This window comes from Osmerus mordax, chromosome 2 (genome assembly GCF_038355195.1).
Source record: "Osmerus mordax isolate fOsmMor3 chromosome 2, fOsmMor3.pri, whole genome shotgun sequence".
Classification (NCBI taxonomy): Eukaryota; Metazoa; Chordata; class Actinopteri; order Osmeriformes; family Osmeridae; genus Osmerus; species Osmerus mordax.
Genome location: NC_090051.1, coordinates 3303379 through 3324851, shown reverse-complemented (window position 1 = coordinate 3324851; position 21473 = coordinate 3303379). Strand labels below are relative to the sequence as shown.

At 46.2% G+C, this 21473-nt stretch overlaps 2 protein-coding genes and 2 non-coding genes across 4 annotated transcripts; 2 read left to right on the top strand and 2 right to left on the bottom strand.

Moving 5' to 3' along the window:
* The first annotated feature begins 171 nt into the window (after nucleotides 1–171).
* On the top strand, nucleotides 172–10540 carry chn1 (chimerin 1). Its single transcript, XM_067253476.1, has 7 exons — nucleotides 172–545; nucleotides 2006–2090; nucleotides 6545–6718; nucleotides 7410–7487; nucleotides 8557–8694; nucleotides 9346–9451; nucleotides 9634–10540. The coding sequence occupies exons 1-7, from the start codon at nucleotides 294–296 to the stop codon at nucleotides 9803–9805; spliced, it is 1005 nt and encodes a 334-aa protein (XP_067109577.1). The 5' UTR covers nucleotides 172–293; the 3' UTR covers nucleotides 9806–10540.
* A 2602-nt stretch (nucleotides 10541–13142) lies between these two features.
* LOC136959196 (acetylcholine receptor subunit alpha-like) lies at nucleotides 13143–19221 on the top strand. Its single transcript, XM_067253465.1, has 9 exons — nucleotides 13143–13276; nucleotides 14125–14267; nucleotides 14365–14409; nucleotides 14832–14941; nucleotides 15497–15692; nucleotides 15974–16211; nucleotides 17557–17780; nucleotides 18482–18721; nucleotides 18829–19221. Exons 1-9 carry the CDS (start codon nucleotides 13231–13233, stop codon nucleotides 18958–18960), a joined length of 1374 nt encoding a protein of 457 aa, XP_067109566.1. The 5' UTR covers nucleotides 13143–13230; the 3' UTR covers nucleotides 18961–19221.
* A 258-nt stretch (nucleotides 19222–19479) lies between these two features.
* On the bottom strand, nucleotides 19480–19593 carry LOC136935779 (U5 spliceosomal RNA). Its single transcript, XR_010874989.1, has one exon. It is a non-coding gene; the product is annotated as a U5 spliceosomal RNA (small nuclear RNA).
* A 1041-nt stretch (nucleotides 19594–20634) lies between these two features.
* On the bottom strand, nucleotides 20635–20748 carry LOC136935786 (U5 spliceosomal RNA). Its single transcript, XR_010874990.1, has one exon. It is a non-coding gene; the product is annotated as a U5 spliceosomal RNA (small nuclear RNA).
* Between the last annotated feature and the right edge of the window lie 725 nt (nucleotides 20749–21473).

Below are 21473 nucleotides of genomic sequence, written 5' to 3'. Positions count from 1 at the left end.
CCTGGGACTGCCTGCAGCCAAGAAGCTTTTTGGTTCCAGCATCTCTGTTGAGAGAGGATTTGTAAAAGACGACACAGATTTTTTCTGTCTGGACTCTATTTCGGTTGATTTCTCCTTGCTTTTCCGCTTGTTGATAAAAGATTGGGCACCAGGAACAATGAGCATATCATTGCATAGTTTAGACCAGTTCTGAGTATCTAGGACTTTTGGAATCGACTTTGGAAACCTCTAACTTTAAGGACTGTTCTCTAGGGTTAGCCTGTTTGTCAGTTTTGACAGAGATCAGCGTGATAATGCCATCTCGGGAGTCCTACGAGGTTCGTAAGGGAGAGAAGTCTCTGGTGCACAAGGCCAAGCGGGAACCCAACCAGGAGGAGATTCTGGCCGCAGCTCTGGGGATGAGGATGGGACCCCAGAAGCCTCCCGCCACTATCTGGCAGCCTCTCAAACTGTTTGCCTATTCACAGCTCACCTCACTGGTGCGCAGAGCCACACTGAAGGACAACGACCGGGCGACCAAGTGCGACAAAGTCCACAACTTCAAGGTAAGAACCACATCGGCACAAGAGCTGCTGTGGGAATTTTTTATTTTATTTATTTATATGTATTTTTTTTACATAGTGTAACTGGAATGCTGTCTAATTGTAGCATGTTGTGACCATAAGGAAGCCTTTGTTGTGTGGTGTTCTTATGGAGGCCGTTGGCATTAAGAATGCCCATTTGGGGAGCGGGGGGGGGGGGGGGGGTATTGAGTTAGAGAGGGCATATGAGAGACACAAGTGTTGAAGGTCTGTTCACAGAGCCTTTTTCAAAAGGAAATCTGTTGGGCGGTCTGTAGACCCCTGAGCTGGTCTGAGCAGCAGATGGGGAGATTAAGCGGTGGTCGGGGGGGAATGCTGGAGCTGTGTATCCCCATTTGCCTCTTGTCAGCAGGCTTAGCCCCTGCTAGCCTGCTCGGGCTAGCTAATTAAGTGGGAAGCTGGAGAGGAGCGTTCCCTCAAAGTGCTGACACTCTTAGGTTCCTGTCTGCTCTCGTATGCAGCCAGACTGCTGAATGCTCCAATTTGAGCATTTTAAAGGTATTTTATGCATGTAACGTCTCTGTGTCTTAGGCTTCCACCACATCAAACCATCAGGGCTCATACATTTTAGTGGGATAATAAGCAAGGATAATAAATGACATAGCATTGAAATGAACTATACCAAATAATGTACTAGCTTTTGTATTACAATTGGGAATTTAAAACAGACAAAATAGCTATGTCAAGCAAAGCAAACAATTATTATCTTGTTTTGGTTAATAATATTTTTTTTGGTATTCTCAAGTACCTCCTTTACACAATCAGAAAAAGAGATTCGCTTAGCCAATCAAAACCAGTCTCCCTCATTTAGCACTACAAAGTGCGTTGTTCACCTAATCTCCTGCTATGTGTTGTCAGAGTGGGCTGTTTTCACACGTGTTTTTGTCATTCCTGATCCTCCTGTCCTACCTGGCTCCTCGTTGAGGCTGCGTCGTTATGGCAGCCAGAGTCCCTCAGGCGTACTTATCACCTCGGAGGAAAACACCCCAGACGTCTGGAACAGGGCCGCCTGATTGGCCAAGGCTGTTGTTACCTGGCAGTGTGAGGTCTCCCTTCGATGCATGCGAGAAAAAGGCCTACTACGGTTGCTGTAGCAGATTTCCATAACAACCCCCCCCCCCCCTTCACACTAGCATGACGCCAAAACCCACCACAGCCCTAGTGGCCCGACTCCCCCTCTCCGCCACTTATCACTCCGGCCGCTCGTTAACAGTTTGAGAGGATTAGGTGTCTCGTCTGTCAGGTTCTGTCGGTCGTTGAAAGGCCTAGCTCTCCAGAGCAGAGCTAATCTCTCCCAATCTGCCTCGTTTAACGTGTCAGTATCTGGGGTGTCTCCGCGGAAACCTGGGAAAGGTGTGGAGTCGTTATGGTAAAATGTGAACTCTTTCTCTCTCTCTCTGTCTGTTTGTCTGTCTGTGTTGCAGGTCCACACCTTCAGGGGGCCTCATTGGTGTGAACACTGTGCCAACTTCATGTGGGGTCTGATGGCTCAGGGAGTCAAATGTACAGGTTGGTGCTGCCCTCTCCTCTACTGCATTTACATTTACATTTATTCATTTAGCAGACGCTTTTATCCAAAGCGACTTCCAAGAGAGAGCTTTACAAAGTGCATAGATCACTGATCATAACAACAAGATAGCCAAAAAACATCGCGAGTAGCCAAAACATGAAGCACACATTGTGAACAACCAAAGTAAGTGCCAAAGGGAAGAACCATAAGAGCATGTAGTTAAACAAGTTGCTGCTGTCACACCTTACAGTCTCTCCCTCCAATGCTGCTGGTGTCACTCAACCTTATGCTGGTCTCTCTTTCTGCCTCGCTACCTTATGTAATGTTCCAGCATGTTCTCTGCAGTATAACATGGGGTTACCAGGGTAACCTGTTTTTTTTTTGGTGTGGGATTGAGTGTGGCTTGGTGTCATACTGAGTTTTAACATCCAGACGTGAAGTGACGCCAACAGATTAGAGACGTTGTGTAATCGACAGAAATTAGGTTTCTGGGATACTTGCTGGATTTACTGTGATGTAATGAATACTTATCACAGTTTTGAATGAATTGCTCATAGACCAGATTGTGTTTAGCTGGACTAACAGTGAGCAATTTGGAATGTAAATGTTGCTTGTTGGGTGCACTGTGCCACTCAAGGGGTTTAAACAGGATTATTAATGAGGCCCGGGTACTCACACGCCTAATGGTTGGAGCCACTGGTCTTAGCTCAAAGCCAGACACACTGTGTCCTTTTCTGGTTTCGATTGATCAGACCATTATCATAATGTACAGTTAAGTGCTGTTGACACCGGCTTGTCAGCAGTCCTAATGCAGAGAGGGCTTTGGCTTATTCGCACCATCCTGCCATTCCAGCACAGTCTTTGTGAAACTGTCACAAAATTCACCGATGATGTGTTGCACACTCATTCAGTCAGCGCTGATATTTCTATTTAAATGACTTTGTAAGTTCTGTGATAACGACTGGTAGACAACAAAAACAAAAATAACAAATTATACAACAGAGCTTTCTTTGTTCCTGTCGCCAAGCCTTTAGAATTGATTGTTCAGTTGTGTTATATAATCACAGGAAGTTACATCATTTATTTTGTTCAGATAATTTTGCAAAGCATTATACATAAGAATGTATGTGTATTTCCGTGTGATTTTCATTTTGTGTTTCTGGATGGATGCTTGCACATATTGATTACTATAAATGGTGAGCTGCACCGAATTGAACAATAATAGGGGCTGGTGTATTTGATGTATTATTGATGGGACAAAGTGAAGCCCACATATGTCTGTGGGAGTGAGGAGATGAATAATTGATGTGTTGTTTTAGAAAGCATTTCGACAGTCGCGATAAAAAAAAAAAACGAAGAAAAAAAGCCTATTTTTGGAGACTGCGCGTAGACTGTCTCCTGCCATTCCTCCAGTCTCCACCACGGATAACCAGAATCTAGGACACCGAAGTCTCGTATGATGTTTGCATTTGCATACCAAAAAAGAAACCGGCTCCCCCCCCCCTTTCTCTCCTTTTGTACGTGTGAACTGGATTTGGCCCGGCGCCAGAGAGCCAGTCCCTGCCAGAGCTTGTTGTGCCACATTCTCTCATCAGAGGACGCCCCCCCAGCCTCGTCCCATCATGCCCGTGAAGGAAAACAAAGCTGGCATGTCTCTTTAATGAGGAGCTGGCCTCCGAGCACTGGGAAGGAGCTCCTTTTCCACCACACATAAAAATTCAGCAGCTTCAACCCGAGAGGCGGGTCACACAGCTCAGCCCCGATTCCCATCCACTGCCTGGTGCTGGGAGGGGAGCCGTTGAAAGCTCCAGGACAACCAAGCTGCTTTTGTCGTTGTTTCTGAGCGCTCCTCCGTGGGAGAGGAAGACAATGTGTTGGAGAGGCGGCCGTGGAGGACTGGGAGCACAGGGAAGGGGAGGGCTGGGAGCACAGGGAAGGGGAGGGCTGGGAGCACAGGGAAGGGGAGGACTGGGAGCACAGGGAAGGGGAGGACTGGGAGCACAGGGAAGGGGAGGACTGGGAGCACAGGGAAGGGGAGGGCTGGGAGCACAGGGAAGGGGAGGACTGGGAGCACAGGGAAGGGGAGGGCTGGGAGCACAGGGAAGGGGAGGACTGGGAGCACAGGGAAGGGGAGGGCTGGGAGCACAGGGAAGGGGAGGACTGGGAGCACAGGGAAGGGGAGGACTGGGAGCACAGGGAAGGGGAGGGCTGGGAGCACAGGGAAGGGGAGGGCTGGGACCACAGGGAAGGGGAGGACTGGGAGCACAGGGAAGGGGAGGACTGGGAGCACAGGGGAGGGGAGGGGAGGACTGGGAGCACAGGGAAGGGGAGGGCTGGGAGCACAGGGAAGGGGAGACTGGGAGCACAGGGAAGAGGAGGACTGGGAGCACAGGGGAGGGGAGGACTGGGAGCACAGGGAAGGGGAGGGCTGGGAGCACAGGGAAGGGGAGGACTGGGAGCACAGGGAAGGGGAGGGCTGGGAGCACAGGGAAGGGGAGGACTGGGAGCACAGGGAAGGGGAGGACTGGGAGCACAGGGAAGGGGAGGACTGGTGATAATGTGTCAATTAGCCGGCGGCCGACCTCCCCCGACCTGCGCTTCTGTGTCCGAAACCTTTGAACCCAAACCAGGGCACGGCCCATCCTCAGAGGAGGCTCCTCGCCATGGCGACGGAGCTGACACTGCAGTAAAGCGGTCTCTTCTGTCTCCAGACAGCCCACCCCCCCACCCCCTCTCCCTGGGGGCTGCTCCTCTCCCCTGCCCCACCTGGGACACGGGGACATCAGTGTGCACACATGCACAACACCAGCTCAGCAGAGCTGTGTCTGGTGACAGGCACCATTACAGCGCCTGTCTCCTACCCTTAAGAGAACCATCTCTTAAGGTAATTACATTTCTGCACCAATGCATATGAATAAAGGCTGGCCAAATTTCTCTTGGGGCCCATATTCATCAAAATATGTATAGTTCTAACTGTCAGTATATGCACACCTCACTGTGTTAGCTCTTAGTGGTTGTCTATCAATAGGTTGTGCAGGAGCAGAAACTGCACGTCATTTATATGGAAAATTAGTAGATAAAAAAATAAAAAATAAAACTGTATGTAGAGAAGTTCTAGGCGTAGGACTTTGCAGCTCTTATATATATTTTTGGTCCAAAGTTCCTTTTCAGGACTTGGAGAGGGCTCAGAAGTGCTCAAAGCTGGAGGAGCGCTGCCCCATTTTAGTCTGTGAAACTGGGTCTAGTGTAGCTCCCAGCGCTTGAATTACTGCCTCCACGCCATTGTGTGTGAGCTCAAATCTGGAGGAGAGTGGAGCGTGTGGCAGACCCCTCCCTCCCTCCCTCTCTCTCTCTCTCTCTCTCTCTCTCTCTCTCTCTCTCTCTCTCTCTCTCTCTCTCTCTCTCTCTCTCTCTCTCTCTCTCTCTCTCTCTCCTCTCTCTCCCTCTCTCTCTCACTCTCCCTCTCTCCCTCTCTCTCTCTCTCTCTCTCTCCCTCTCTCTCCCTCTCTCTCTCTCTCTCCCTCCCTCTCTCTCTCTCCCTCTCTCTCTTTCCTACTCTCCCTCTCTCTCCTCCAGGCCACATTGTTTTCAGTGGCCCTCTTATTCCCTTTTAAGAGTCTCTGCCACAAAGCCAAGCAGGAGAGTGTTTGTGCGTCTCTTCCCTGTGGGCTGCAGGGCTGCAGGGCTGCAGGGCTGCAGGGCTGCAGGGCTGCAGGGCTGCAAGGCTGCAGGGCTTCCTACAAGGTGGAAGCTGCTCTCCAGCAGCCGTGCCTGCAGACACACTTTCAAAGGCTTCAGACAAAATACTGGATTGAGGAAACTAATTCCCAACCAAAAATAGTCTTGAAACAAATGAGGCAAACAACTTCTATCATCAAGTAATAAAAGACAAATCACATTAGATTAGTTTAAATCTATATTCTAGATGTAGGCCTTATTTTTTTGTGTTTGTTTTGGTTTTCAAACTAAGCCACGTGTATAGCAGCTGTATTTGAAATGTTGTTTGTTTTTATAAACCATTTGGATTTGGATGAGTAAATGTCAGAGTGTGTTTTTATGCGTGGGGCAGAGTGTGTGTGTGATGCATGGTGTTTGGAGGTTTGTTGCAGTCTGGTGCTCAAGGTGACTCCATTAAGCAGCCTGGCAGCTGACCATGGACTGATGTCCTCAGCTGTTCTCTAGTGGCCCAATGACATTCTGCCAGTAAATATTGATCAAGGAGATTTAGACCTTAGCAAGCAAAAACACAAATTAGACCAGTCAACTGAAAGGAAATGGACAACTGGGGAACTGAATATAAATTGTGTTTACTTCAGCTCTCTTTTGAACAAAAATGAGGTCCTATATCGATCTTTATTTTTGTCTACCGTGCAGTTTCTTCAGTTTGACTTTGCCCTCTTTATTGAATTTGATGGGCTTTTGTGTTGACGTTCCTCTCTCTCTGTCTCTGCAGACTGTGGCATGAACGTCCACAAGCAGTGTTATCCAATGGTCCCCAACGACTGCAAGCCCGACCTGAAACACGTCAGGAAGGTGTACAGCTGTGACCTCACCACGCTGATCCAAGCTCACAACACCATGAGGCCCATGGTGGTGGACATGTGCATACGAGAGATCGAATCCAGAGGTGAGCAGATGACAGATGTCCTCTTTTGTGGGGACGCTATTGTTTCGGCTGGCCCCCGTGTCGCTAGCAATGTGGCAGCCCATGTCAACACGTACCCTTCCCCCCTCCCCATCCTTTGTGTCTTCCTCCCCCTTCATGTTTTCCTCCTCTTTCCTCCTCCTGTCCTTAGATATTTAATTTGGAGCCATGACACAATACAAGTGTGTTCAGTACTGTTCAGTACCGATGTCCTTCATCAGTTACGCTGCTGACGGTTTTGCTACTAGTCCCCATATAGTTGTATGAGTAGCAGTGCTGATGGGGGGTCAGGTAATGATACATGTAACATGGGGGATAGATTAGTCTGTTTCCTGTTGCCTCCGTTGATTACATTCTAGATGAATCGTTCAGCTATGGAGAACGCTCATCTTCGTCTTCCTTTGTGACTGCCTCTAAGTTTGATTCATGTCTGTTATTTTGTCTGATGGTGCAGAAAACTATTTCCCCTCTGCCCATGTCATTACCCCATGTGGTGTTGTGGGAATGTTTTAATTTCTCATGAATATTTAAACGCTTTAATTGTATTTCCTCTATTGCCCAAGGTGACCTTTCGAAGGTGAATTAGCCAACACTATTTAGACATGGGACTGTGAAGTGATATCCCCTGTAAATTCTCCGAATGTCATGTAAACACAGTCTTTTCTGTCTCCAGGCCTGACGTCTGAGGGGTTGTACAGAATATCTGGATTCAGTGATTCCGTTGAGGAGGTCAAGCTGGCATTTGACAAAGGTATGTGTGCTGCTGACATTACTGCTCTGTTGGAAACAGACCTCGACACAGACAGCGTTATTATAATATTTGGAATGTTATTCTTTTAGCAATGCTAAAAGCTTTGATCCAAAGCAACATACAAATAGTTCATGTTGTTCATGTTGCAGAAATGTTCATGTTGTACAGCAGAAAATCTAGGATCAGAAGGGCAAAGTTCTAACAGCATTTCGGTAGTCAGAGTCAAGGAACAGTCTGTATTTACCAGGCACAGCACAAAGTAAACACATCTCAGCTACCAGGCAAGATGAGCAATAATACGTAATATCTCAACTCCAGTCCAACCAGCTCCCCGGCCCCTCCATCTACTCAACACGATATCCGCCTCATGTTCAGTGCGGAAAAATGTTAATGTGTTTACGTGAGGTACTGAGAGCATTTGGGATTACGGAGAAAGTGACACGTTGGTGATGGGGATTAGATTTCATCTGGGAGAGGCCTGCCTGTCCTGATGTGGCCCTCGCACGCAGGCGGTGCAGGGCGACCAGGAGCCAGCTCCGCCAACAACAAGCCAACCACGCTTGCTGCCTGAGCCTAATCACTAACGGACAAATTAACAGCACTAGCCGTCCAACCACGTTGCGATCCTCCATTCGAAGAGGTAGCTATTGTGAGGTTGCGTTTGCCCAGGGGAGTGGGGGTTTCAACTGGAACTGAAGCCCCGGAGCTGTGGGCTAAAGCCTTAGCAGGAACGCCTGGGAGAAGATCACCCATGACAGAGTGTCATTCCAGCTCACAGCCCTGTGATGTTCGGAGCCTGAGCAGAATTAGGACATGGCCCGGGCAGGAGGCACAGCATAACTCTGGGAGAGGTCTGACTAAAACAGGCCAAGCTGTGACAACAGCCCCTGCCATGGCTACAGAGACAACACAGATCTCTCCTCCTCAGTGTCACTCTCTCCTCGTTCCTCCGCTCGCTTTCGGGCCTCCCAGACTGAGATATGCTGACTCCCACACTTTCCCTCTGTCTCACGTTCAGCCATCTCTCCTTTCCTCTCTTTCTCTGACAAAATTATCTTTTTGTTCCCAGAGGGTGAGAAGACCGACATCTCGGTGAACGCTTATGAAGATATCAACATTATCACAGGCGCTCTGAAACTCTACCTCCGGGATTTGCCCATTCCTGTCCTCACGTATGACGCGTACCCCAGATTCATCGAAGCTGCAAGTAAGTACAAAACACAAGGTTTTATTTCACCCCCTCAGTTGAAACCAAGCGTGCATGATATTAGTTGGTCACGCTTCAACACTGGAGGGCATTCTTATGCTTTTTTTGACGACTGTAGTTGCACTTGTAAGCAAGTATTTCAATCAATGATAGTAGTATACCACAGGTTTTCACGGTAGCATTCAGTGAATGTTCATCTGGCCCTGCCTTTTATTCTGAGATGACAAGGGTTGATAAAAAGAGAAAATGCAATAATGGGGAGAGTTAAAGTGGATTTTTTTTGGAGTATTGAAGTGGATATTGCACTGGAGCAGTGTAGGTCCAGTGTAGTCCTGGTGATGCGGGCTGTAATACTCTACTAACAGCAACAGAGTAACAGATGAGACTGTGTCTTTTCTCTTAAGCTCTCACGGCTCATTTTTCGAAAGAAAAGCCCCAAGCTCAACAGTCAGTCACAGGCTCTAGCAACAACAAAGAACCACAACACATCTCCACAATCCTTCCCGGATCCGCTGTAGGGGGATTTCTCTTGTGTTTGTCACATGATGGTGTACAGTGTCGGAGATAAGCCTTGATGTTCTTCCTCTACGGCCTGAGTGTGTGACCAGACAGGCCGGCTGCTCTGACCATGTTCTTGTCTGTGGTTTCCAGAGCTTGAAGACCCAGATAAGAGACTTGAGGCGTTCCGCGAGGCCTTGTCTCTGTTGCCAACATCCCACACCGAGACACTGAGGTACCTCATGGCACACTTAAAGAGGTGAGCGACTCTGGGCTGGACTTAGATTATTTAGATATTGTATTTGATATATAATATAATGATTATTTAAAAAAAATCTGGGTGTTGTGTACGACCAATTTATTTTGCTTAGCAATTTGTTGTTGACATTTTACACATCTGTAGTTCTGGCCTTCATTCTACGATTTGGCTCACTCTTCCAGGGTGACGCAAAACGAGAAGGACAACCTTATGAATGCGGAGAACCTGGGTATCGTGTTTGGACCCACCCTCATGCGCGACCCCAGCCTGGACGCCATGACGGCTCTCAATGACATCCGCTACCAAAGGCAGGTGGTGGAGTTTCTCATCAAGAATGAAGATATCCTTTTCTGAAGACACAGATCAGAAAGGAATTCTCTTTTCTTAACATTTTTTTGTGAAACATCTTGATGCTGTCCGACCAGTTTTTGTGCAAAGACTTATGATGGAACCAATATGACGGAACCTTTCTTTTGCATTTGTACTACGTTTGAAGGAATCTTTGTATCACGTTTGTGATGCATAATTTTTTTCCACTTCCTATGGACCCAATGATAAATCCTCAATGTTTTCCTTCCAGGTGACATGGTTGGATAATGTACCTTAAACTTGCATGTCTGTCTCCCCATTTTTGTCGGGGGTTGTTGAAACATGGATGGACCAGGAGTGGTGTAGTATCTTCTTTCCCTGTTGCTTTGTAGAGATATCCCAGCATGTGCTTCAGCATTGTGACTCTGCTTTGTTATTCCTGTAGATTTACAGCCCAGTAACTCCTGACTGGGCCGTTGGTTTTCGTAAAACATTGTGTACCTGGATGTGAAATAAGCTACCGTATTTTCTTTCCATCTTACACTTTGTAATGATGTTGACTGATTCTGTCTTTTTGCCTTTCATTTGAGTTTTGTGTAGCCCACAGTCCGTCCTTACCTTTTACTCTTAGAGCCAGAAAACAAGCCGTTTGTGCATCTTTAATGTTCAGTTGCCTGTCCTTAAAATGTCCTTTGCATTCCGACTGCAACATTTGTGCAGTTAACATTTTTATTGTAATATTTTTGTATATAATGTGCGCATGATTTTAATTTATTAAACCTTGCCTCAGAAATGTATTAGTATGTTTTCCATGATTTAAATTACGGTATTAATCAACTGCATTAAACTCTCATTTAATTAAGTTGTTAACTAAGCATTAAGTGCCATGTGTGTTAATATTCCCAGACTGCAGTCCTTTGAGGACTAGCATGTTACATTTCTGTGCACTCGCAGAGTGACCTTGACAAACAGTGCCGTTAGGCTTCACATCTGCATATTCAAATTGACAGGCAGTTCTATAGACACCTGACTGTGCTCAGCCACCCCTTCAACATCACGTCAATCACACTGATTTACTTGGAGATTAACACAAAACCTCACAATACCTCAGGCACGGCCCCTGTCTGCGTCCTGGACGTTTGTTTTAATTGCTGGAAACACACACAGCCTCTTCCCTTCCACTCTTCAGTTTGGGATTTAGGTATTTCTGTGTTTAATTACCCACGAGCAAGATGTCTTTCCACACAATTTCCAAAAAGCAGCCACGCCACGGCGCACTCATTACACCGTCTGATGAGACACCCTGGTGTTTGGCTCTGAAGCAACAAAGGTTGTTTTGATTTTTGTTTTCATACGTTTTTCCAAATTAGACCAGATTGGCCCGATTTTCACAGGAGATCCCGACCAGTGTTTGCTGGTGGAGAACCTCAGCGATCCAAATGAATTACAGCAGCTGGGCCCTCCGCTAATTTGATGTGAAATCCCATTAAATGATGTGCCATTGTTCTCAGTGGTAACTGTGGAAACGCCTGCTTTTAGGTTGGATTATTAAAAGCCTAGAATCTGCCCTGCCCTCGGCGCTCTCTGTGCTGGGTACCTCTTTCACCGTCTCCTGGTCGGATGAGGGCTCTTTGTGTCTGTACGAGTGCCTCCACATGGTTCCTGTCTATTTAGGAACTAGAAATTATTGGAAATGTGGAGCTAGTTTTTACGGTCACACCACATAGATGTAATGCAGATTTTTACACTAATAACAAATTAATATTATTAATATACAGTTTTGGTTGATAAATCAGTACAATTTCCTTCCCATCACTTAACCATTTCTAAACCATAATCAACTGCATCTACATTAATTATACATTAATTTATGTCTGGAGCTAAACCCAGTAGACCAAACCATGAAACCCATCTCCAGTTCAGACTACTGGTGGGCTCATGCCATGACAAGACTCTCTCTTCGTGATCACAAACTAACATTTGCTGAATTTGTTGTGGGACGACTGCATCTAATTCAGTATAATAAATCTAGAGAGATGGTGCCTCTGATCCATGAGATAAGTGACCTTTCTCTGTTGATTGGACAGTGCTGTGCAGCATTTCCCCCTGCAGAGGGATGACCTACATTTACAAATGCTAAAACATACTGAAATATTCCTTTCAATTACGTGAATGTAATAGTTTTACACAGGCGCGTTGTGTACTGTGACAATGCAATTGGTTAGAGTCTACATGGTCATAGGCTACTTAATTACATATTAACTTGAATGAAAATTAAACTTATCACAGATAACTTGATTTTTAATTTACAAGAGAAACCCATTTGGATGCCATTTAATTGTTTGTCATTTTATTTTTCAACGACACACCTAATGTAATGCAGTCACTATAAATTGCATAATGTACTCAAATCATAAACAATGAACAATATGTAGTTTCAAATGCTACTATTTGTTACCATACTGCTACTATACTATCCCACATCAAGCCTACAGCCTGGCCCAAGACAAGGATGACTGAGCAGGTTCACTGGATCTGATCCAGGGTCGTACGAGTGCTCCAGCCAGGAAGGACTTGTCTGTCTGTGGATTCAGGTGGTCGGTGTGATTGGTCTGGCAGACCCAGGAGGGGGCCGGCAGAGGGGCGTGAAGACAGATCTCTCTTAATTCAGACATTGCCAAAATGACCATTTGTCTCTAAGTGTGATGAATGAGGCTGGTGGTTGAGTGATTGAACTGGGTGGAGGTTGTAGGGACATGTAGATGCCGGTCCCACCATTGGCTTGCCAGGGAAGGGCAGGTGTACGGTGGAGATACTGGGGCTACTGGGGGTATTGGAACTGGCCATCTGGAACCACACTGCTGAGGCCGTGTCTGGGAGAGCTTCTGCAGATGGACACTTCATCTACGCCATGAAACCTTGTCCTGATTACTCATCACGAATTCCATTAAGATCAAATCTGGGGCATTCTGGGCAATGGAACACAGTTTATTCCATGAAGATTTGTCATTAACTTTTTGGGGGAGGGGGGGACCATTCCAAGTTTCCTATGAATGTGCGGCGTATTTGTGTGCTTGAATGTGTAATCGTATGCCTGTAATAGTATGAAGAACACAAATACATTTTCAGAATCATTCACAAACGTTGAAAGCAGTCATGAGCTACTACGGTACTTCAGTGGGGAATGCAGCCATATTACACTGGGAGATATTTCAGGGCTAGATTAGCCTGGCATGTAAAGCTTATAACAGATGACAAAGAATGTCAACCTCTCAAGTGACAGTTATTGCGCGTAACTCCCAACATATGGTGTCTGGGAACAACAATACTGTTCCCCTAAGAGCTCCGCTTCCGTCAGTGTGGTCTTGAGAGCGCTGGATGTTGACAGGTAGCCTACCACACTTGTAGTTCTTTCATGTTGAAACTTGTACTTTAAAGTTTGAGAGTTGTGGATAACACATGAAGCAACAATGAATATTCTACTCTTTAGTTTCCACCTACTGCTAGCTCTAGCAGGTAAGTCATACTTATCATAAAATCAAACTGATTTGCTTGACATGTGTTTGACTAGTATACATCACTGCAAGTAAGGACTGTCATATCACACTCGTTGAGTGCTGTCTTATAGTAAATCGAATTAAATGTATAATTATAATCTAGTATTCTATTAAACAAATGTGATTGTGTAGATCTATGCATGTGCATTTGACATCCAATCACACAGCATGTTACTACTGCTTCTGTGTACTTGGTAGACGTCCAATATTACACCAGAAAAACAGAACTAGGCGTCGTTTCCGTGGGCTGTGTGATTGACAGGGGCATGTGTCATGTCTTCAGCTCTTTCTCCCTCATTCAGTGTTCCTACATGTGATCGTTTCATACAATATCTTTGCATTCCCAAGGTCAGCTCGTTGATTTATTGCGATATTTGAAAACGTCATCCAAGCAAATGCTTGGGCAAACCGGGCTTCATTTCAAGGTCGCACAGAAAATGAAATTGGACACCGCTTCAGTTTGTACATACCGGTGTACGTAGAGGGGTCTAAGGGGAGACGAGCTGAAACACAATCTCTGTGGACAACCCTTGTACCTTCACATAGCATCCTAAGCAGAATGGATACAGTTTACTTAAGTGACTAAACACTTGCTAGACTTTCTGATGAAATCACATACCTAACTGAAAAAAACTCCCTTTAGTCCTGACAGATGACAAAACATATATTCTACATGGACCAACTTACAGTATGAGAGAGTGGGAGAGATCAAAGAAGGAAGCAGGAAATGACAGGAGGAAGGAAGGACTAGGAGAGGCAGGGATTCAGATGAGACGACTCTGACTCTGACTCGTCTCCCTCCTGCAGGTTCAGCACGGGGCTCAGAGCATGAGACTAGTTTGGTTAAAACCCTCTTCACCGGCTACAACAAGGTGGTGCGTCCTGTCAACCACTTCAAGGACCCTGTGGTGGTCACCGTGGGCCTGCAGCTCATCCAGCTCATCAGCGTGGTAGGGCGCCGCGCCGCACACCGCGCCGCACAGCAGCCAGGATCGCCATGCGGCACTGTCCCCAGGCATCTAAACCAAACCCTCTTGTTCTCTGCAGGACGAGGTCAATCAGATTGTCAACAGCAACGTGCGACTGAAGCAGGTTTGTCGCAGCAGAGTCCAACATCAAAACACATCAAAACACACGACCAATTGGCATTGCTTAAGATTGACGTACAGAAGGGTAGGGTAGATATGGTACATCTAATATGATGAAGAAGTAGATATGGGGATCTATAATATCGATGTGGTGGTCTCTACCAGATACAAAAGATGGATGTAAGTAGAAATACTTGAAACCATTGATAATAGAGGATTTGTAACCATGGTTGCCACCCATAGGATTACAGAAGATTATTCTTAAAGAAATGTCTGATCTGATCTGATCTTTTGAAAAATTCTTCTTTGAATTTTGCTTGTGTTTGGTTTTATTTGAATCTTAGACTTCTGAGAGCTGCACTAAAATATCTGTCTTTTCCATACAATCCTCACTCAATATGTATTGCCCTGCTGTATACTGTCCAGCAATGGAAAGATGTGAACCTGATTTGGAACCCCGAGGAGTACGGTGGAATCAAGAAGATCAGAGTTCCATCCACGGACATTTGGCGTCCAGACTTGGTGCTCTACAACAAGTAAGAACCAGGCCATCTGTGCATCAGATACCACTGCTCCTGCATCAACGCTACTGATGCCATCCGAGCACACAGACCCAGAAAGCGTTGATTAGGTTCACAGATCACGTGACTTTTCCCTCTCTCTCTCTCTCTCTCTCTCTCTCTCTCTCTCTCTCTCTCTCTCTCTCTCTCTCTCTCTCTCTCTCTCTCTCTCTCTCTCTCTCTCTCTCTCTCTCTCTCTCTCTCTCTCTCTCTCTCTCCTCTCTCTCTCTCTCTCTATCTCTCTCTCTCTCTCCGCTGTGCCAAGGGTGAGAGCTCGGATTGCATCAGTCTAAATCTGGCCTCCGTATCACAGGTTCCCCTCACACCATATGTTTCGTCTGACACACTGCTGCTGGTTCTCCCTGACAACCAGCTCTCTGCCTCCTCAGTCTGCGCCCGGCTCAGCTCTGATTGGCTGTCTGGCGCGGCCGCTGCGATGGCAGGGCCAAGCCAAGCCCCAGGCAGTGGTGTCCCTCTGTGTTAACATGACCTCGCATGCTGATGCGACCCTGTGTCTGCGTGTGCCCGCAGCGCTGACGGTGACTTTGCCATCGTCCACGAAACCAAAGTCCTGCTGGAGCACACGGGCCTGATCACGTGGAACCCGCCCGCCATCTTTAAGAGCTACTGCGAGATCATCGTGCTGCACTTCCCCTTCGACCTGCAGAACTGCAGCATGAAGATTGGCACCTGGACGTACGACGGGAACCTGGTGGTCGTCAATCCCGTAATAACAAGCAGTACTCCTGTTTCTCCATGTTTGTTAATACCACTCTTTTCACTATCTGTATCCAGGCTATAAAAATGATGGCAGAACCTCCCACCTTTACCCCATAGAAAATGTGTAGCAAACACTTTACCCTAAGATTACATGAACTACCTTGTAACTACATAGCAATCCCGACAAAAAAACTAACATTGTCGGTGACTAGGTATTGCTGATGAAATGATGTATAGTTGGATCTTTTGACCACACCTGCACACCCGCTTTAACCTGTCTCTCCCCAGGACAGCGACCGACCGGACCTGTCTAACTTCATGGAGAGCGGGGAATGGGTGATGAAGGACTACCGCAGCTGGAAACACTGGGTGTACTACGCCTGCTGCCCCGAGACACCCTACCTGGACATCACCTACCACTTCCTCATGCTGCGCCTGCCTCTCTACTTCATCGTGAACGTCATCATCCCCTGCATGCTCTTCAGCTTCCTCACCGGCCTCGTCTTCTACCTGCCCACCGACTCTGGTACGGCACGCCCGCCTCTCGCGGAGCACGCTCATTTCCTCACCCAAGTCCCCTTCGCTTCTCTCGGGTGCACTGTGGTTGTTCTGCGTTGGGTTGGATCATCCGCCTGCGTCCTTGTCGCTGCTGCACCGCTGGGTTTTTGCACCGTGTTTCCCATGTCGACACGTCAGTGAACGCATCTATGTTCGATAAAAGCCAATCTTCCGTCATTGCCTGTCGGTTGAGGTGTTGATGAGCTGGTTGACGTTTCCACGGCGGCCCCAGCCTCAGCTCTGCTGTCGCCTGCGTCTGGTGCTCTACCCAGTGTGCTGGCCTCCCTCATTACCCACCAGCCCCTATGTGCTGCAGTGGCTGTGAACAGCCCGTCCCTTTAATGTATAATACATCACTGGATGGCTGTTTGTGATGTGTCTGCTGCCACTACGCTGTTGGGATGAAGGTTCCGAGAGGGTGGGCTCTCTTGTCCTTCTTTGTGTCTCTGTGTGTGTGTGTGTGTCTGTATGTGTGTGTGTCTGTAAGTGTGTGTGTCTGTAAGTGTGTGTCTGTGTGTGTGTGTGTGTGTGTGTGTGTGTGTGTGTGTCTGTAAGTGTTTGTCTGTGTGTGTGTGTGTGTGTGTGTGTGTGTGTGTGTGTGTGTGTGTGTGTGTGTGTGTGTGTGTGTGTGTGTGTCTGTGTTCATGTGTGTGAGGGAGGTGGGGGTATACGACTGTATTACACCTTCACTGGAATTTGGTACAATACAGAAATTGTCAATATAAGTCACTCCTCATTGTTCTCAAACTGAGTTGTGGGTGACAGCATTCGAACAGCTTATATATAATATAGACAAATTCCATTGCCCTTCCCCCAGCCCTGTTTCACTTGACAAAGCTCTCTCTCCCCCCTCTCCCTCCCTCCTTCTCAATCTCTCTCTCTCTCCCCCCCTCTCCCTCCCTCCTTCTCAATCTCTCTCTCTCTCTCTCCCCCCTCTCCCTCCCTCCTTCTCAATCTCTCTCTCTCTCTCCCCCCTCTCCCTCCCTCCTTCTCAATCTCTCTCTCTCTCTCTTTCGCTCTCTTTTGCCTTGAATATGCTTTGTGAAGGGATTTAATGAATGTTTTGTGATTTCTGATTCAGTGGTGCACAAAATCATTTATCCCCATAATCACTCCTCTCCATGTAATTAATCTAAATAAACAGTAATAAGAGCAGGAGATACCAGGTCAAAGACAAAGAAACACGCTCTCCGTGATTGATTAGTTCAATTTAAACTTTTACCAATGTCACACTTCAGCTAAGATACATTTGTGTGGTCTACCTCCACCCTTCATGCCTGTGTGGAGCGTGACGACGTGTGTCTTGTGTCCAGGTGAGAAGATGACTCTGAGCATCTCCGTCCTGCTGTCTCTGACCGTGTTCCTGCTGGTGATCGTGGAGCTCATCCCCTCCACCTCCAGCGCCGTGCCCCTCATCGGGAAGTACATGCTCTTCACCATGGTCTTCGTCATCGCCTCCATCATCATCACCGTCATCGTCATCAACACCCACCACCGCTCCCCCAGCACCCACACCATGCCTGCGTGGGTTCGCAAGGTGGGCACAGCCACAGCCAGCTCTGTTCACAACACAGAGCATGAGCTGGATATCAGTCAGGGTTCCAAACGAGGGAGAGCCGGGGGGCCTAAGACGTTCCCTAAATGTATAGGGACCAACACGATTTTTATTTTATAATGTAACACAGCAGTACTGCTTGATATAAACTCCAGGAAAGATCTTAAGGTAGGCTCATCTTAAGACATTGTTCACAATGATCAAATTCCAAATAGACGATTTAATAACATTAAAAAGTGGAAAGGGCATGGATAAGATAACAAAATAGTCTAGATTTTTTTTATTATTACCTTTTTGGTAACCCCCCAAGAGTCATAGGTCATCTTGAACCTTGATATCCATTGACTTCTTTCCATTGTGGTATAGTTAAGATGACAACATTTTAACAATATTTAATTTCTGGTAAAACATGATTAAATGTGCATCGTATTTCTTGAGTCTATCTGAAATGAAAAACATCAGGGATTGAACATTAGGGCATGTTCCTCTGTACATGACCTGAGACCTGACCTGCACTGCCACCTAGTGGGAGAAGGAAGGTCTAAATAATGTCTGTCTTATTGGAGGAAGTCCACAAGCAGGTTCAGGGAATCCTTGTCTCATATTTGACATATATGTTTCTGGAAAGAATAAGGCAATAAATCGAGTTTCTTTGGTATCCTCCATCTTTATTCCCTCTACAGATTTTCATTGACACCATTCCCAACATCATGTTCTTCTCGACGATGAAGCGCCCTGCGAAGGAGAAACAGGAGAAAAGCCTCTACGGGGCTGATTTTGATATTTCAGACATCTCCGGCAACCCCAGCCCCACGGCGGTCCACTACCAGTCCCCCATCACCAAGAACCCGGACGTACGCAGCGCCATAGAGGGCGTCAAATACATCGCAGAGACCATGAAATCTGATGAAGAGTCCAACAACGTAAGGAGTGTCTTAGAGGCTGTTTCTCCTAGTTTGCATTAGAGTCAGTCAGGCTGGGTCTTTGTGGGACTTCCATGACTTCCACCTTCTCTCTCCTTTCCCCACAGGCTGCTGAAGAGTGGAAGTTTGTGGCCATGGTGCTGGATCACATCCTGTTGTGTGTGTTCATGGCGGTGTGCCTTATTGGCACGTTGGGTGTGTTCGCCGGCCGCCTCATTGAGCTCAGCATGCAGGCCTAAAGAGGGACATCTGTCATCACAAAGTAACCATCAGGCTTCACAACGTCGAGGATTTGGTTATTGTATGATATAATGTTTAGCTAGTCTGCTTTTATTTGAATAGTGTTAAGCCTACTGTGTGTATACTGATTTACATGGACCTAACTGAGTGTCATTGAGTTACTTTCTTGTCTGTGATGGTCGACTAATGCAACTCTGTTGTGTTTGTTTGTTATAATTTCGAAACCAGCAGAATAAAGTTAAGCTTATCTTCCAACTCTATTCAGGGCTCTCAAATTTTACCACGATGAATGCCAGAATCTTCGTGAAAACTGCGTAAATGGGCTTTAAGAACAAATTTGTTCTTTAGAACATTTGGTGAATGAGGCCCAATTATGTGTTAAGCAAAAATGAACATTTTTGCAATGTAACATTACGTAACTAAAATCATGGCTCTCTAGTTTTACCACAGGATAATGAGTTAATCATTCCTGATCATATACATCCATATCTCCTTGTTATGTTATTTACAGTTCAAGAGGCCCCGCGTTAGCAGGGCAGCAAAAAATTGGTTGATACTCGTAATGTTCCTCTCCACGGAAGTCTTTAGTAAAAGGCGAAAGGCTTATTCGTAATGAAGAGAAACCGGAGTGTACTACAGAATGAAGGAGAGCCGCTAGGGACCCATTCTAGGCCATGACAGTGCAGTCAATGGTCTGATATTGTGTTTTTCAGGATACCCACGCTAGCTTAGTAGCACTTAAAAACGTGTTTAAAGCGACGGACATGCAACGTATATATATGTCAGTATGTCCAGTAATAGATGACTTCGTCTTTGGTCTGCGTACGCGCGAAAAGCATGATGGGAAGTAACAATGGGCCTCATTCACCAATATCTTCCTAAATTATTTCTTACATTTGTTCTTAAGAAAGATCCTAAGAAAAGTCTACGTGTGATTCATGACGTGTTCCTGGTAAAGACGGTGGAGGCCACGACTCCAAAAGAAAAACTTTAGTAATTCTGAAGTGGAGGTACTGCTGCAAGAAGTTATCGACAAACGACACATCATATTTAGTAGCGTCAGCGGTTGTTACAAAGCAGTAAATGAAACCGATGCATGGAATGCAATTACTCATGTAGTGAACATTGTATCTGGAGAAAGGCGCATAGCCAACTTGATTAACTGAAAAATAAATGGTTTGATCTGAAATCTGAGGCAAAAAAAAACATTTCAAAACATAGAAGACAGATGACGGTTACAAATATCCATGAGGACTGCTCTTGGTAGGCTAAAGCGTCCCAACAGGTACTCGTCACTCTCTGCAAATCAATCGGTATGGTCGCGGAAGATGCATTCCCTCCTAAGGGCACGATCTACAAAATTTTGCAGCAGCAATAAATACGCCTTTGAGTGGTGTAGTCCTAAGCTTATCTTCCAACTCTATTCAGGGATCTCAAATTTTACCACAAAATGAATGGCAGAATCTTCGTGAAAACTGTGTAAATGGGGTTTAAGAACAAATGTGTTCTTTAGAACATTTGGTGAATGAGGCCCAATTATGTTTAGCAAAACGGAACATTTTTGCAATGTAACATTACGTAATTAAACCCTGGCTCTAGTTTTACCAGATGATAATGATGAGATTATCATTCCTGATCATATCCATCCATATCATGTTATTTACAGTTCAGGAGGCCCCGTGTTGGCAGGGCAGCAAAAAATTGGTTGATACTCGTAATGTTCCTCTCCACGGAAGTCTTTAGTAAAAGGCGAAAGGCTTGTTCGTAATGAAGAGAAACCGGAGTGTACTACAGAATGAAGGAAAGCCGCTAGGGACCCATTCTCGGCCATGACAGTGCAGTCAATGGTTTGATATTGTGTTTTTCAGGATACCCACGCTAGCTTAGTAGTACTTATAAATGTGTTTAAAGCGACGGACATGCAATGTATATATGTCAGTAGCCTGTCTGGTAATAGATGACTTCGTCTTTGGTCTGCGTACGCGCGAAAAGCATGATGGGAAGTAACAATTAACGGAACATTTTCGCAATAAAAACAGGGCTCAAGTTTCATCAATTTCGGTTTGGCATAAAAAGATTCAGGGAAAGGGGAACGTGGGGTGCTGGTGATGATTCTGATTGGCTTGTATGTGGCATTTACTGTAACTGTAGCCTATAAATCGAGACACTTCCCTTCCCTGTCCATTAATTGTATACTATAGCGCTGCGGGACAAGTTATCCCTTACTTCTCAGCGTGAGAATACAAGGTGTTGCAAGAAATGGTTGAAATCTTACGGTTGAAGTCTTACGGCGAATACGTGAGACTAGAGAGCCCTGTCTATGGCTTATTTAATGCAATGCAAACGATCTCTGTCGGTCGCTCTTACGTTGTCACAGATAGGCTGATAAAAAGCGCAGTGACCCCATGCTCTTGTGACTATAGGTGTGTTCGACTTCATGCAGCACCCGCGGCGCCGACAGCCGGCTGCAGCCGGCTGCCTTGAAGTTGAGAATGCCATTGGCTGCTTCAAG

What these genes read in the sequence shown, in the direction of transcription:
- chn1 (XM_067253476.1), top strand. Translation starts at nt 294, where the DNA reads ATGCCATCTCGGGAGTCCTACGAGGTTCGTAAGGGAGAGAAGTCTCTG. An exon ending in ACAAAGTCCACAACTTCAAG is followed by an intron (nt 546 to 2,005) that starts GTAAGAACCACA and finishes TCTGTGTTGCAG; the next exon opens with GTCCACACCTTCAGGGGGCC. An exon ending in CAGATTCATCGAAGCTGCAA is followed by an intron (nt 8,695 to 9,345) that starts GTAAGTACAAAA and finishes TGTGGTTTCCAG; the next exon opens with AGCTTGAAGACCCAGATAAG.
- LOC136959196 (XM_067253465.1), top strand. Translation starts at nt 13,231, where the DNA reads ATGAATATTCTACTCTTTAGTTTCCACCTACTGCTAGCTCTAGCAG. An exon ending in CCTACTGCTAGCTCTAGCAG is followed by an intron (nt 13,277 to 14,124) that starts GTAAGTCATACT and finishes TCCCTCCTGCAG; the next exon opens with GTTCAGCACGGGGCTCAGAG. An exon ending in ACCTGGTGGTCGTCAATCCC is followed by an intron (nt 15,693 to 15,973) that starts GTAATAACAAGC and finishes GTCTCTCCCCAG; the next exon opens with GACAGCGACCGACCGGACCT.